At 44.1% G+C, this 17,670-nt stretch overlaps 1 protein-coding gene across 1 annotated transcript in view; it reads right to left on the bottom strand.

The window, feature by feature from the left end:
- The window catches only part of LOC103198375 (phospholipid-transporting ATPase IB-like), a 320,073-nt gene that overhangs the window by 247,353 nt on the left and 55,050 nt on the right, over positions 1–17,670 (bottom strand). The window contains exons 10-13 of the mRNA XM_042781173.1: positions 13,754–13,859; positions 12,700–12,782; positions 6,190–6,239; positions 2,125–2,194 (exon numbers count right to left, since the gene is read on the bottom strand). Of these exons, the coding sequence (XP_042637107.1) occupies positions 2,125–2,194; positions 6,190–6,239; positions 12,700–12,782; positions 13,754–13,859 (309 nt within the window). The remainder of the gene's footprint in view (positions 1–2,124; positions 2,195–6,189; positions 6,240–12,699; positions 12,783–13,753; positions 13,860–17,670) is intronic.

The following is a 17,670-nucleotide window of genomic DNA, read 5'->3' on the forward strand; positions in this document are numbered from 1 at the left end:
CTGGAAGGCTGGTGATTCAAACCCACCAGCCACTCCTTGGAAGGAAGGTTGGGCAATCTACTTCTGTAGTGATACCACCTCAGAAACCCAAGGAGGGGCCACTATGATTCAGGTCTGACTCAATGGCACATAACAACAGCAACAACATTTGTGGTATATTCTTGTCAGAGTAGCACTAGGTAACCAGAACACTACCTCAGGGATGTGGTGTGCTATCAGTATATAAGGAGAAACTTTGAGGAAGGTCTTTGAGCTTTTTGGCACATGTGGATCCTGCAATTGGCTGAGTCTTCTTATCAGTGGCCTGTCATGTTTGCTGATCTTCAGACTATTTCTGGACCTGAACTAGTGGCCTGCTGTGTTGCTTGATGGTTTTGGGATTGTGCCATTTTACTTGTCAACCTTGGGTTTATCAGCTTCAGCAGCCAGAAGCTGCCTGAATTAAGAGACACCTCCAGCTTCAGTGGGCTGGAAGCAAGAGGCAGAGCTGAAGCCCAAGGTCAAAGGGCCTTCACCCACCCTTAGGGCTGGCACTTTGAACTTAAACTTATAGCCTCCTAAACTTTAAGAGAATAAATTCCTGTTAAAGCCATACATTTGTGGCATTTTCTGTTGGAGAACCACTAGAGAAGCAAAACAGAATCACTTCAGGATAGATCCTGAAATGTTTTTTTGACAATGAATGCAATTCTATTTACTTTCAACTTGTCATTCCTGACATAGTAGACCACAGGACCACCTGATTCAAAATGGCTGATAGCAGTCCATTTCAGCTCCCTAATGCTTAGGATATTGATCTTTATACATTCAATTTCATTTTTGACAATGTTCAATTTTCCTAGATTGATGCTTCATGCATTCCATGTTCTGATTATTAATGGATGTTTGCAGCTATTCACCCCATTCTGAGTCGTACCACGTCAGCAAATGGAGGTCCCGAAAGCTTTACTCCATCCATGTCCTTAAGGTGGATTCTACTTTGAGGAGGCAGCTCTTCCCCAGTCATAGTTTGAGTGCCTTCTCACCTGACGAGCTCATCTTCCGGCACTATATCAGACAATGTTTCACTGATACTCGTATTACTTTCTACTAATTTATCAGACAAGTTTTCACCACTATTCGTAAGTTTTCAATGGTCAATTTTTTCAGAAGTGGGTGGCCCATTCTTCCCAGTCTGTCTTAGTCTGGAAGCTCTGTGAAACCTTCCCACTATGGGTGACCCTGCTGATATTTGAAATACTGGTGGCATAGCTTCTAGCATCCCAGCAACATGCAAGCCATCACAGTTAGGACAAACCAAAAGACTAGTGCTGGTACAATGGGATACTACTCAGCAAGAATACAAAGTAACAAACTATAAGCTACAACATGGATGAATCTCAAAATAATTATGAGTGGGAGAGCCATGCAGGATAAAGAGGTATATTTACATGATTCCATCTACATAAAATTTTATAAAATGCAACCTAAGCCATAATGATAGGAAGTAGGCGGGAAGAATTACAAAGGGTCAGAGAAAATCCTAGAAGGTGATGGCTATGTTCACCAATGTTGATTGGGGCAATGGTTTGTCAGGCATGTACAAACACCAGATTTTATCAAATTGTACATTTTAAATATGTGCAGCTAATTTTATATCAATTATACCTCAAAAAGCTGTTTATTTTTTAAAAGTATATATGGTAGGGAATGAATCTATAAGTACTTAAAAATATGTATTTATAGAGGAAGAAGCAAATTACCTGAGACTTGCCAGGTCCAAGCACATCGCGCTTGGATCTGGGATGGGAACTTTGTATTTGCAATCAATCCATGATGCTACAAGCACTCGGTATCAATGATCTCTATAAGAGAATTTAATGACAGCAAACCCTTTGCTAAAATTAAAACCTTATAAATATTCTGGTGTGAGCCACCACCAATTTCAATATGCTTTGGCTACTGAATAAGCTTACTGACTCCCTTGAAACGGACTTTCATCTTGGATAATGTTTTCAACAACCAATAGCTACAGAAGATAAAGGCAAGAGGATTTTAAAATGCTGTGAAGCTGCAAAAGGCTTCCCCTGAGTTACTGGAAGAAAGACAGGCAGAGATACTATGATCAATGAACCCGGTACTTACAGCCCCTTTGCAGTAGAGTCGGAGCTGGCCTGTAGGAGTTCGGACAATCACAGACATCCTTTTTCTGTTACTAGAACAATATAAAAAGTATTATTAGTTGCTCTTTTCGTAGATTAAAAACTGACTCTAAAACTGAAATTATCAAAGTCAAAAGAATTCCTGAAGTCCAGAATTTTGATCCATGCTAAATGACGGAGTCTTCTACCTGCTCCCAACACAAGGGCTCTGAGTCACTCACTATTGGGCTCACAATTAGTCAAAAGGACAACACATACTTCAGCAACTGCCGGTCTCCATGTCCTTTTCTTTACCTTGTTCCATAAATTGAGGTTCTAATTCTAAATCTCCACTTTGAGGGCTAAGGTGCACCTGACCCAACCCATGGTATTTTCAATCGCCTCATAAGCATGTGAAAGCTGGACAATCAATAAGAAAGACCAAAGAATTGATACATTTGAATTATGATGTTGGGGAATGTGCTGGTTATGTTTGTGTGTCAACTTGGCTGGGCAGCTGGTGGTAGTTATTCCCCATGATGAGACTGGCAATCAACTCCATGGTGGGATCTACCACAAGCAGCTGAGTAGCTGCCTTTGGGATGTGGTCTGCTTCCTTATTTAAGGAGAAGCCTTGGGAATGGTCTCTAGCCTATGGCATGCTTGGACCCTGCATGGAGCCGTGTCGTTGCTCAGCAGCCTGCCATGCTCTGCCGACCTTGGGACTTACAATGGACTTAAGTCAATGGCCTGCCATGTGGTTTGGTAACATCAGGACTGTGCCTTTTTACTTGTCAACCTTGGGCTTCTCAGCCTCAGCAGCCAGCAGCTGTCTGAGTGAAGAAACACCTCTAGCTCCAGTGGGTCGGGAGCAGGAGGCAGAACTGAAGCCCAAGGTTGAGGGGCTTTCACCCAGCCCCTAGAGCCTGGCACTTTGGACTTGGACTTAAAGCCTCCAAATTGTAAGAATAAACTCCTGTTTGTTAAGGCCATCCCATTTGTGGTATATTCTTGTCAGAGCGGCACCAGGGAACCAGAACAGGGAAGAAGAATGAAAATACCACAGACTGCCAGAAGAACAAACACATCTGTCTTGGAAGAAGCACAGCCAGAATGCTCCTCAGAAGTGAGGAAGGTGAGACTTTGTCTCATGTACTTTGGACGTGTGATCAGAAGGGACCATCCCGGGAAAAGGGCATTAAGCTTGGTAAAGTAGAGGGAGGGTCTGTGAAAAAGAGGCAAACCCTCAAGGAGACGGACTGACACAGTGGCTGCAGCCATGGGCTCACGCACAGCAACGATCAAGAGGCTGGCGCAGGACCGGGCAGCATTTCATTCTGTTGTGCAGATCCGGCCACTGTGAGGTGGAACCCACTTGAGGGCCCCTAACACCACTTCCTCCTCCTCTTATGATTTCTCCATTATTATCCCTTTCTTCTAGCACAACTAATGCAATTTAGTCATTAACAACACTGATGGAACAAGAGGAAGGCAGCCTTGCACTCTGCTTTAGATGCATTATTTGGTCCTGACAACATCCCTGTAAAGTAAGCATTTTGCCCCCATTGGGCCAGACAGGGATGTTAAACTGCCTTCTCAATGGCTGCCAGAGAGTGTTTTCTGTATCATTCTTAAAGGGTCTAAGCATTCTTCTTCCATTCTTCCTCTTCCTGTGGACAGAACTCAAACTCATTGCTTTTATTCCTCAGTCAGCAACCCAAGCAGACTTGGGATCTCACTACTCCATCTTTCCCACACACAGTCTGAGTGCACTGCATGAAACACTACTTCCTCCTCACATCATCACTCTTAAGCCTTTGCCAGCTCTCTTGGGCATCGAAGACCTTCCAAGAAATCCCCACCAATAATCTGTCTTCCAATCCCAACCTTCCCAACCTTCCTCCAATCCCACAACACTATGCTTATACAATATATGCTTCAAGCACATGGAATATGCACCTTCCCCAAACGCCTTGCAATTTCCTCCACACCACTGCTGACCGTACCTCCTCCTCCAAAGGAATGAGCTGCTTTTCCAACTTCCACATCTACCTGTTGGAACCCCACCCATCCTTCAAAGATGCAACCTACTCTACAAAGCTTCCCCAAAGCTTCCCTGGAAGGAGCAGATCTTGGTATAGCCATCTAACATGGATCATTCAAGGCTCGGTAGTAAAATCATTTTTGCACACAACTGTGTCTCCTAATGGGAGTTCTGGTGGTGTAGTACCTGAGGCATTTGATTCCTAACCAGAAGGCTGGCGGTTCAAACCCCCCAGCCACTCCTCAGAAGGAAGGTTGGGCAATGTCCTTCTATAAGAAATATATGAACACATGTAAGAATATGGTGATCTTTTAAAAACATGAATCAGGTAACACTCCCACTCTAATGACTTTCTATCACTTTTAGACTATTAAAAACAAAAAGCACCAAACTCTTTGCCATCGAGTTGATTCCAACTCGCAATGACCCCAGGTGTTTCAGAGTACAACTGTGCTTCACTGGGTTTTCGGTAGCCGATTTTTTCAGAAGTAGATTGCCAGACCTTTCTTCCGGGATACCTCTGGGTGGAAGCAAACCTCCAATTGTTTGGTTGGCAGCTGAATGTGTTAACTGTTGGCACAAACTATTACTGCTGTCCCACACCCCTCACTATACAACCACCAGATTGATGTTCCTTCTCTTTGTTGATGCCAAGATCAGTCTCCCTTAGGGCCTTAGTTCCAGCAGTTACCTGTGCCAGGACTGCTCTTCCTCCATATCTTCACATGGCTCCCTCCTTCATTCTTTCAATCACAAAACCAGCTCCGATGTCACCTCATAGAAAGGCCTTCCTTGACCACTCAGTGAACACTGCAGCTCCACCGCCAGTCTCTGTCAGACCTGACTGCTTCATTTCCTCTCTTGGTTACCTATCTATTCACCACCTATCTTCTTCCACTAGAATTTAAGCTTCACACAAGGTGGCCACCAGTGCCACTCTAGTTCTAGCAAGGTCATGAGCTAGTAAGAGTCCCACAATCACAACTACGACCAGAAAAGGTACAGAGTTGGTAACAACTTTTCCCAATCTTAAAACTTAAATAAAATAAAATAATAATAATCAAAATATGACTTGTTCATGATCACCCTTCACCAGGACGAACTCATGATCGAAATGATCCTCTCAGTCACTTCCCTTTCCAGTTTTTCAGATTCCTCACTAGAAATACTCGGAGGGTTCAACAGACACAACTTCCTGAGTCCTGAGAAAAAGTCCAGTGGGAACAGTGTCATCATTGTCAAATCCTCACACCCATGCCCCGTGCTCTGGGGGATCAGACCACTGCTCGCAGAGCCCCCGAAACGTGAAAGGAGAGAAGAATCTGGATGCACTTATTTTCCTTTTGTAAATAATGAACTAGCTCACTGTCTACTTTTCACAATTATTCTTTTTTGTTTTGCAAGACAGGGTCCCGTCAAATCTCTCTAAACCCTTTGCTGTCTCATGATTATGACTCATGGTAACCCCATGTGTCACAGAGCAGAACTGTCCCCCAGGGTTTCTGGGCTGTAATCTCTACAGAAGCAGACCGCCACGTTCTTCTTCCATGGTGACACTGGGTGGGTTCCAATCACCAACCTTTCGGTGAGTTAGCTGAATGCAAACCGTTTGTGTCACCCAGAGACCTTTCATTGTCTATTTTTAAAGAGACAGTTTTTACTTTACCTGTGAAAATAATTTTCAAATCCATCTATTCATCAAATATTTCTTGAGCACTTCCCAGACCACAGACCTGTGTGAGACGATTCCTGTCCTCATGGAGCTTATGGTCATTAAGTAACAATACAGATTTAAAATTGCAAGTCTGATTGGAAAGTGCTAGAAAGAAGAGGTGTCTAAACCCATGCGAACCAACAAAACAGAAGTGGTCCCATGATGGTGAAGACATGGGAACTAGCTCATGTGTGAAAGGTGGGGAGAAGCTGACTAGCGTTTCATGTTCCTATACTGAAGGTTTAATTTACGTGGCCAAGTCTCAGTTGATTAGCCCTGGGAAGCACATGATGCATGAAAAGGTAGCTTACCTGGAAAACTCCAGGATGTTGAGAACTTCGAATGTGAATTTTTCTCCCATCTGTAGGAAGATAAAATAAAATATCCTTTCTTACCTAAGGCAAAAACTATTCACCTAGCAAAACAACTTATTTTCTCCATCATACACAAGCTTTACCTTCCAAGAACACATCTTTTTCAAATTATAACTTTTCTTACAACTCTAATGAGATGAAGGTGCCCCTCTATGCTGTTGTTAGATGCTACTGAGTTGGCTCCAACTCACAGCAACCCTACGTACAACAGAAGGAAACACTGCCTGGTCTTGCACCATGTTCACAATCATGGCCCATCATCGCAGCCACTGTGTCAATTCACTTCATTGAGGACCTTCCACTTTTTCACTGATCCTCTACTTTACCAAGCATGACATCCTTCTCTAGGGACTGGTCCCTTCTGACATGACCAAAGTGGGTGAGACAAAGTCTGGCTGTTCTTGCTTCTAAGAAGCATTCCAGCTGTACTTCTTCCAGGACAGATTTGTTCATTTTTCTGTCAGTCAACCCGATGGGAGTTGCTGTGAGTTGGAATTAACTTGATGGCAGTGGGTTCAATACTTCAACCATTCAATACTTTGTGTTCTATGCTAGGTACATTGTTTGCCACCTGGACAAATGTTTCTGACGGCACCGATTCTATTTTTTAATTTTATTTCATTTATTATTTTATTTTAAGGGTTTGTTTTACATTCAATGTTATGTGTACATTTGGTTTCAGTTTTCTTTGACTACACCACAATTCAAATACTTCAATTCTCCTGTGGTCTTCCTTATTCATTCTCAAGCTTTCTCATGCATATGAGGCTACTGAAAATACCATGGCTTGGGTTAGGGGTACCGTAGTCTTCAAAATGACAACTTCACTCTTTAAAACTTTCAAGAGGTCTTTTGCAGCAGATTTGCCCAGTGCAGTATGACATCTGATGTCTTGACTGCTGCTTCCATGGGTGCTGATTGTGGATCCAAGTAAAACAAAATCCTCGACAACTTCAACATTGTCTCCATTTATTATGATGCTGCTTATTGGTCCAGTTGTGAGGATTTTTGTTTTCTTTATGTTGAGGTATAATCCACACTAAAGACTATATAGTCTTTGATATTCATCAGTAAAAGCTTCAAGTCTTCTTCACTTTCAGCAAGCAAAGTTGTGTCATCTGCATATCACAGGTTGTTAAATGAGTCTTCTTCTAATCCTGATGCTGTATTCTTCTTCATATAGTCTAGCTTCTTGGATCATATGCTCAGTACACAGATCGAATAAGTATAGTGAAAGGATACAACCCTGACACACTCTTCTTGATTTTAAACCATGCAGTATCCCCTTGTTCTGTTCAAATGACAGCCTCTTGGTCTATGTACAGGTTTGGTCTATGTACAGGTTCCTCATGAACACAATTAAGTGTTCTGGAATTCCCATTCCTCTCAATGTTATCCATAATTTGTTAAGATGCACAAAGTTGAATGCCTTTGCACAGCCAATAAAAACACAAGTGAACATCTTTCTGGCATTCTTTACTTTTAGCCAAGATCTATCTGACACCAGCAATGATAACCCTCATTCCATGTCCTCTTCTGAATCCAGCTTGAATTTCTGGAAGTTCTTTGTCAATAGAGTGCTGCAACCACTTTTCAATTATCTTCAGCAAAATTTTACTTGTGTGTGATGCTGATGATAATTGTTCAATAATTTCCACATTCTGGTCAATCACCTTTCTTTGGAATGGGCACACATACAGAGGTCTTCCAGTCAGGTGGCCAGGTAGCTATCTTCCAAATCTCTTGGCATGAACAAGTAAGCACCTCCAGCGTAGCATCTTTTTGTTGAAACATCTCAATGGGTATTCTGCCAATTCCTGAAGCCTTGTTTTTCACCAATTTTTTCAGGGCAGCTTCAATTTCTTCCTTCCGTACCATCAGTTCTTGATCATATGCTACCTCCTGAAATGGTTGAACACTGACCAGTTCTTTTTAGTACAGTGACTCTGTGTGTTACTTCCATCTTCTTTTGATGCTTCCTACAACATTCAATAAGAAGCTCTGGTAGCACAGTGCCTAAGGCATCTGACTGCTAATTAGAAGATTGGTGGTTCAAACCCACTAGCCACTCCACAGAAGGAAGACTGGGCAATCTACTTCCATAAAGATTTACTGCCTCAGAAACCCGATGGGGTTGCTGTGAGTTGGAATTAACTTGATGGCAGTGGGTTCAATACTTCAACCATTCAATACTTTGTGTTCCATGCTAGGTACATTGTTTGCCACCTGGACGAATGTTTCTGACAGGAGTGGTCTGCATGTACATCTTGTTAACTATTTGGCTGAGAGCCAGCCTCTGGAAGTGAGTTTTATTCCAGCACCTATTTTAGATCTATAGAACAGGTGTTTCCATCTAAAATCAACATTTTCAGAAACATTTTATAAACACTCTCAGGTGGTAGAGGTATGTATAGTACATGCAATAACTAGCAGACAGCAGTTTAAGTATATGATAATTGGGGTTGTGTGTCAACTTGGCTGGACCATGATTCTGATTGGTTTAAGCAGTTGTGATGTGGTGATTCCCATGATGAGATCAGAAGTGTTTGTTTTGAAAAGGGTGTGGCCTGCTTCCAATATATTTATGGACACCTGGGAAAACGAGAGAATCTTCTGTGGATCTGGATCTTGTTGTGCTGCCTACAACTGTCTGTGAGCAAACAATCCACCATTTGGCCTGGAGATCTTGGATTAGTCATCTGCTAGAGTCAACAGCAAGTATACTGCCTGCCAACCTTGAACTCATCAGCCCCTACAGCTGCAAGAGTCAGGAAAAGCCTCCAGTTTGACATCTGATCCAGGAACGTGGGGCTTGTCAGTTTTTATAAGTGTGTGAGGCATTTTCCTAAGATAATCTCTCTCTCTCTCTCTCTCTCTCTCTCCATATATATATATATATATATATATAAACTTTACTGGTTTTGCTTCTCTAGAGAACGCAGCCTAAACATCTGGTACTGGGAGTGGGGTGCTGCTGACTGTTGTTTTTGTTGTTATCAGGTGCCGTCAAGTCGTCTCTGACTCACAGTCACCTTATGTACAACAGAGCAAAAGATTGTCCAGTCCTGTGCCAGCCTCATGATCCCTGCTACACCCCAGCCCATCACTGCAGCCACTGTGTCAATCCATCTCGTTGAGGGCCTTCTTCTATTTCACTGATCCTCTACTTTACCAACCACGATATCCTTCTCCAGAGAATGGTCCCTTCTGACAACATGACCAAAGTAGGTGAGATGAAGTCAGGCCATTCTCGCCTCCAAGGAGCATTCCAGCTGCATTTCTTCCAGGACAGATTTGTTAGTCCTTTTAGCAGTCCATGGTACTCTCAGTACTCTTCACCAACACCACACTCAAAAGTATCAACTCTTCTTTGGTCTTCCTTATTCATTGTCCATGTATATGAGGTGACTGAAAATACCATGACTTGGGTTAGATGCACATTAGTCTTCAAGGAGACATCTTTGCTCCTCAGCACTTGTAAGAGGTCTTTTGAAGCAGATTTGCCCAGGGCAATACGTCTTCTGCTATCTTAACTGCTGCTTCCACTGGTATTGATTGTAGAACCAAGTACTATGAAGTCTTTGGCAATTTCAATCTTTTCTCCATTTATTGTGATGCTGCTTATTGGTTCCATTGTGAGGATTTCTGTTTTCTTTATATTGAGGTATAATCCATATTGCAAACTGTAGTCTTAAATCTTCACCAGTAAGTGCTTCAAGTCATCCTCACTGACAGATACCTAAAATGTTGAAACAGAAGTGGAATGCATCCTTGACCCAACATCCCTGCATGAAGAGACACTGGCAGAGACCCCAGCAGAGAGATGGCAGCAGCAGAGCTGAGAGACCAGCACTAGACAGTGATAGGCTCACCAGCCCATGGAGGAGAGAGCTGGGTGCCTTCGGGTATGCAGCTTCCTGGTGGAGTGGGTTGCCTTCAGGTGTTAATTGGTGGAAGAGACCAGCATGAAATGGAGTAGCAGGTTGGCCAGCCCATGGAGCAAGGAAGCTGAGTGCTTTTTAGGCATGAAGATTTCCTGTGGAGTGGGCTGCTTTAGGCACTAATCGGCAGAAGCAGAGAGACCAAGGACACAGGAAGCAGAGCTGCCTCAGCCTCAAGGGTAGGACCATGGCCTCTGGGGGTGGAACCACCACAGCCTCCTAGGTTTCAAAGAGTCAGACCTTCACCAAATTGGTTCTGGAATGTGGGGCTGCTCGTTCATGTGAGCCAGTGGGATGAAGCCATAGCTGCTGCCCAAGAGAGAGGGGGCAGGGCTGCCATGCCCAAGAGGTAAAGGAACGGGGTCTGCCAGGCCAAAGGAGTAAAGTCAAGTCACCACTCAGAGGAACCAGGAGACTGGAGCCACCCAGCAAAGGAGATCCATACAGATGTCACCCAATGAAGATCTGTACAGGTGCCAAGATAACAAGGGGTGGAACTGTAGTAGTTAAGGCTGTATGTCAACTTGGCTGGCCCTGGTTTTGAGTGGCTGGGCAGCTGGTTGTAGTTATTCTCCACGGTGAGACTGGTAATTAACTCCATGGTGGAATCTACTGGAGCAGCTGAGTAGCTGCTTTAGGGATGTGGGCTGCTTCTAGTATCTAAGAAGTAACTTTGAGGAAGGTCTCTAGCTATGGCATACTTGAACCCTGCATGTAGCCGAGTCCTCATTCAGCAGCGTGCCATGCTCTGCTGACTTGGGATTTCCAACAGATTTGAATTAATGGCCTGCTGTGTGGTTTGGTAACATCAGGGCTGCACCTTTTTACTTGTCAACCTTGGGTTTACCAGCCTCAGCAGCCAGCAGCTGTCTGAGTGAAGAAAGCCTCCAGCTTCAGTGGACCGGGAGAGAGAAGCAGAGCTGGACCCCAAGGCTGAGGGGCTTTCACCAGCCCCCAGAGGCTGGCACTTTAAACTTGGACTTAAAGCCTCCCAAACTGTAAGAGAATAAATTCCTGTTTGTTAAAGCCATCCCATTTGTAGTATATTCTTGTCAGAGTGGCACGAGGTAACCAGAACCCAGCCTAACACAAAGTACAAACAAAACTGTACAGATTAAATGAAGTCCTTTGTGCTTAGGTAATATGAAGAGGTAAAGATGGAAAGAGGTGGCATTCTATAAAAATGTATAGCAATGCAATATGCATTCCTTTGGAAGTCTTTCCAGTTATAGCCTCTTAACCTCCTGCAGGCTAAGTGCCAGTAAGTTGACTCTGACTCATAGCAACCCTACATACAATAGAACAAAATGATGCCCTGTCCTGCACCATCCTCCCCATAGTAGGTTTGTTTGAGTCCAATGCTGACCTGCTGGAGCCATGATCTACGTGTCTCTCAACCTGCCAGCTCCCAGCTTCACTGATGTGAAACACAAAATAAACAAAAAACCCTTGCTCTCAAGCCAATTCTGACTCATAGTGGCCCTGTAGGACAGAGCAGAAGTATCCTCAGAGGATTTCCAAGGCTGTAATCTTTATGGAAGCAGACTACCAAGTCTTTCTCTCATGAAGCAGCTGGTAGGTTTGCACTGCTGACCTTTTGGTTAGCAGATGAGCACTGTAACCACTGCACCACCAGGGCTCCTTTTTATCACCAATATAGCACTGAAGAATTTTAAGTAAATTGAGGGCCTCCCAGGTGTCAGGTATTCTGGATATAAAGATGAACTAACCAGTGCCTTCTATCAAGGACTCAAAGTCTAGTAAACATAGAAAGCAGTGCATATATTACTAGAAAAGTGAAAAATCAGTTAGTTGGCTACCATGTTTTTACTTGGTAACATCTAATTACATTACATTACAAAGAAAACCAAACTCACTGCCATCGAGTTGATTCCAACTCATAGCAACCCCCTTTGGGTTTCTAAGGTGGTAAATCTTTATGAAAGTACATTGCCCAGTCTTCTTTCCGCAGAGTGGCTGGTGGGTTTGAACCACCAACCTTCTGGTTAACAGTCAAATGCCTTAGGCACTATGCCACCAGAGCTCATTGAAGGGCATCTAGGTGAACTGAAACTGCCAAGCTTTTGGTTAGTAGCCTAGTGCTTAATTGTCTGTACCACCCCAAGACCACAAAAAAGTCAATAAATCAGAATAATAACAGAACTCATTAAAAAAAGTATTTTGAACCATTTCAATTCCTCATAGGAAAAAAAAAAAAAAACAGTGCATTTCTTTCAGGTCCAATGATTCAAACTCTTTGGAACTGTCACTTTGGTTGAGTACTTACTCTGTGCTCCAATTACTGTATACATGACAGGATGAGAAAACTTCACAGAGAAGTTCAGTGAAGTGCCCAGAATAAGGGCTGAGAAGTTGTGAGGCCAGGACATGACTCCCAGGCACTGTGGCTCCAGAAGGCACAGGCTGAACCAGTCTCTGTGCCTCGTGCTCCACGGGCAGAGCAGATGGACGTGAGACGTCGGAAAGCACACAGGGTCCTACTCACCACTTCGATGGTAATAGAGTACGGTGTTCTTGAAGTGAACACAAAGCCAAGTTTTTTTGCTCCTTTCACTAAAGCCACTTCATCTGCCAACAGAAAGTCCATGTCAGTGGGAACTAAACCAGTGTATTAACTGTGAATTTTCATGTCATATAGATTTCCATTAGGAGATCTGGTAGCATAGTGCCTAAGGCACTTGACTGCTAACCAGAAGGTTAGTGGTTCAAATCCACCAGCCACTCCTTGGAAGGAAGGTTGGGCAATCTACTTCTGTAGTGATACCGCCTCGGAAACCCAAGGAGGGGTTGCTATGAGTCGGGTCCAACACGAGGGCACATAACAACATTTCCATTCTCTAGCACTGAAAATGTCATGTGATTTATAAACTTTTTTGTTTTCCTTTTATTAGAATGCACTTGTTTGGGCCTATGGGTACCACTTTGCGTGCGTGGAAGAGGAAATTTGGTTAAATCAGCCTTTTGCCATGGGGTGAAGATGAACTCACCAGACTGAAAATACCCTACATTCTCACTACTCCTCAATAGAATTGTGTTTGTTTGAAAGGCCACTGGCATCCCCATGAAATGAAGAGTCTTAATGGTACCTCTGTCTTGGTATTGATTATAACTAAAGTGCTTAGTGGGGCTCAGGTGCCCTCCCTAATCCTCCCGGGGGTGTCTTTGGATCTAGGGGCATGGGTAGCCCAGGAGCTGTAGAGCAGTTCAGAGTTGCTGTAACATGAGTGACCTTGATCTGTAAGGAAAACAGGGAGGGAGAGAAGTGCAATCTAGGGGACCTGCAGCATCACCATCTCTTTGGGATGCTTGTCACAGGCCAGGCTCAATGACACACCATCAGGGATGGTGCAAGAGGCTGGGGAAAACCACAGGGCACAAGACTACTCTGCCCTCTTGGAAAATGTTCCCCCAGGAGGAGTTCATTAGACATTGTGGAATAAATTAAGGAAAAACACTCATGATCATGTGACCTTGAGTCACACGAGATTATAAACCTATCAGATTATACACAAGTGTTGTTCCGGGCCCGGAACACCTACCTGGAGAGGAGGCCTGGTAAATGATCTCATCCCCATCTCTCTCAGGAACAACAGTGTGGCACACACATAAAAGGGTAAGGAACTCCTTTATATATTCTTCGGTGGGCTACAAAACAAGTTAGAGTCAGTGCACTGCTTCCCACGCCGGTGCCACAACAGTTCCATTCCACAGCTGGTACTGGCTGAGATTCCATCTCAGGTAAACCCAGAGCCAGGCACCAGCTAAAAACCATACCACGCGTTCATAATGGGTCTGTGGAGTGGCCACACAGTCAGGGACGGTGCAGGAGGCTGGGGAGACCACAGGGAACAAGACCATTCTGCCCTCCTGGAAAACGTTTCCCCAGGAGGAGTTCATTAGACATCGTGTAGTACACCAAGGAACACTCGTGATCATGTGACCTTGAGTCACATGACATTATAAAGAGATTATACATAAGTGTTGTTTCACTATTACAGGAAAAATTTTGTTTTTTCCTATAATAATAAAAATCCATTGTCATCAAGTTGATTCCAACTCATAGCCACCCTATAATACAGAGCAGAACTTCTTCTTTACGGAAGCAGACTGTCACATCTTTCACCTGCAGAGAAATTGGTGGGTTTGAACTACTGAGCACTTAATCACGGCACCATCAGGGCTCCTTCTGTGATAATAGTGGACCTAACAATCTGGAGGTCCACTATTATCACTAGTGAACCTAATGATCTGGAGGGGAGTTCTGATGGCGTAGCACCTAAGGCATTTGACTGCTAACCAGAAGGCTTGTGGTTCAAACCCACCAGCCACTCCTCGGAAGGAAGGTTGGGCAATCTACTTCCATAGTGATACTGCCTTGGAAACCCAAGGAGGGGTCGCTATGAGTCGGATCCGACTTGATGGCAAACACAACAACAACAACAAGAAATGATCTGGAGAGTATAGATTAAGTACCAGATCAATAACAGTTCCTCAGAGAGGAGACTATGCTTTCACCACCCTGCCTACTTGACTGTCTTCACAGCAATCGTGACCTGGAAATATCCTGCTCCTTGACTTGTTTAAAGGAGTTCTGGTGGTGCAGTGCCTAAGGCATGTGACTGCTAACCAGAAGGTCGGCAGTTCAATCCCACCAGCCACTCCATGGAAGGAAGACAGGGCAACCTACTTCCATAAAGATTTGCCACCTCAGAAACCCAATGGGGGTTGCTATGAGTCAGAATTGAATCAATGGCAGTGGGTTTGGTTTTGGTTTTTGGTTTTGACTTGTTTAAATGAGCTCTGTGGGCAGAGTGCCTAAGGCATTTGACTGCTAGCCAGAAGACTGGCAGTTCAAACCCACCAGATGCTCCACAGAAGATGGGGCAATCTACTTCTGTAAAGACTTGCTGCCTCAGAAACGCAAAGGGGGTAGCTATGAGTTGAATCAACTAGATGGCAGTGAGTTTGGTTTTGTTTTTTACTTGTTTAGTTGTCTCTTGTCTGTCTTCTTTCTTGTAGAAGCAATAAGAAAGCAGGGTCTCTGTCATGTGTCCACAACTTCAAACACCGTAAGCAAGAGGGAAGTCACAGGACAGGGGGTTGGAGTCCTCTTGGGGGGATTTTATCCAAGTCATATTGGGCAAGAGTTGAAGCACTAAAGCAAGAAGGTGACATGATCCAATTTACATTTTCATCAAGATCACTTTGGGGGTGAAAGCAGAGACAAGCTGATGTCCTGGTGACACACACCACCCAGTCTCTCTACAACGAAGACCAGAGAAAACAAATGAACATACAGATACAGATGATATTCCTGGAACCCTGAGCACCAAATGAAAAGATAAAGAATAGGAATAAACATCAATGGGAAAAAGAAATGGAATGAAAACAGTGATTGAGGAGAGAGACCGAGTGGGGGCCTGACACAAAGTGGCTTCTTTGTGACACAGACGGCAACATACATGAGTAGGAAGAAGCCAACTTTATGGAATCCCCATTAAGACAGATAAAGTGTAAATACACCCACAGTGAAACAAGGTGAGCAGAGTATGAGCTGGATTTAGGAGAGGAAAGTGCAGGGAAGTGGGCAAGAATTCGAGGGGCAGTGGTGACTACAGAGTGAGGAGGGAGCCAGTAGCTGGGGATGAATCCACTCAGCAGTGAACCCTAGTCATTTGGGTTGAGGGCCCGTGTGGAGGGCAAAGCCTGCGAGGTGAAAGCTGGAGATGGTGGACTCTGGACAGCAACCCCCTACCCCGACTGAGTAGTGGCAGGAACAGGATAATCAGCTGCATTCACCCAGAAGTGCATTGGGCCCACAGCAAATGATGAACAGAGAAGCACGTTCTCCCACTTTCCCCACCACACGTTCCTGGTGACCAGGGGTGTGGCTCCCCTCCCCGCCAACAAACTGGTGACTAGATTTGTTCTGATTAACTCCCAAAACCCAATGACCACCTGTCATACCACAGCCCCAAGTGGACCAAGCCATATGCCTGTGGATTGCACTCTATGTGCCTGGTGCCTGTGTATGATAGACAGGGCACACTCTCAATGACTACAAACTGCATGCCCACAGCCTCTACTGTAAAAGGGCACACACACAGAGACTGTACACCAGGCTCCTGCCACTTCTGCAAGCACATGCTCCCATGTATCATGGATCCTGCATTTGCTGCTGCCATTTCCCTGGCAACTAGACGCATGCACTCATGTGCATTGCATGACAGCAGCCTGTCAACACTGTGGCAAGCAGCATGAGTCCCAGTGGATAGGGTGCTGTGTACTCATTACCTTAGAAGCACAGGCAACCATTGCTACTCCACTCTTTTCTTTTTTTTCCCTCTTTTTCCACGTGTTCCTTTTTGTTTATTTTTTCCCTTCTTCCTCTTTTTCATTTTTATCTCCTTTTTTCCCTCATTCTCCCTGCTTATTTTTTTCTCTGCCCAGTCTGGTAGGAGGTGGAGATTGTTTCCCCACTAGTCAGCCATGCCTGCCACATGTGCCACCTACTGTCCCATCCACCATCTGCTCCTACACCACTGGATCAACAACAGACAGTGGATAACACCTGCTCACCCTGTCCACAGCTGCTCTTCATGACCAGCAAACAGAGACCTGCGTCCATCTTCCCACCAGATATTCCACACATCTGGAGACACACTGGAAGTGTCCCCACTTCTCCAAAACTAGAGTCCAAAGTAACACACCAACCCCCAACCACTCAAACATAGCAAAACAAGGCAAATCAAAATATGAGGGTGAAATAAATCAACATACAATCAATATATGAATTTAACTCCAAAATGTCTTGGAGACAACAGACAATTTCAAATCAAACAAACAAACAAAAACAGGACAGTGTGGTACAATCAAGTGACCAAAATAAAGAACCAGGAAATCTCCCAGAGGAAAATCAGGTAATAGAACTACCTAATAAGGAATTCAAAAGATTTATATACAGGGCTTCTAAGAGCTCAAGGAAACCACAAACAAAGTCAAAGAAGAATAATTCAGGAAAACAATACAAGAGCAAAATGACTAAATAGAAATTAGAAACCATATGAAAACACAATTAGAAATCCAGAGGATTAATGGTTAAATTTTGGAGATAGATAACACATTGGAAGGACAAAAGAATAGAAACAAACCAATAGAAGAATGTTGTTGTTGCTGTTGTTGTTAGGTGTCATTGAGTCGATTCCGACTCATAGCGACCATGCAGAGCAGAATGAAACACCGCCCGATCCCGCAGCACCTCCATGATCCTAGCTATTCTTGAGCCCACTATTGCAGCCACCGTGTCAATCCATCTCATAGAAGGTCTTACCCTCTTTCGTTGACCCTCCACCTTACCTAGTATGACATCCTTCTCCAGGGACTGGTCCCCTCTGACAACATGACCAAAGTAGGTGAGATGAAGTCTGGCCATCCTCGCTTCCAAGGAGCATCTCAG

Source organism: Orycteropus afer, unplaced genomic scaffold (assembly GCF_000298275.1).
Source record: "Orycteropus afer afer isolate SDZICR_OR568_19922 unplaced genomic scaffold, OryAfe1.0 scaffold00092, whole genome shotgun sequence".
NCBI lineage: Eukaryota > Metazoa > Chordata > Mammalia > Tubulidentata > Orycteropodidae > Orycteropus > Orycteropus afer.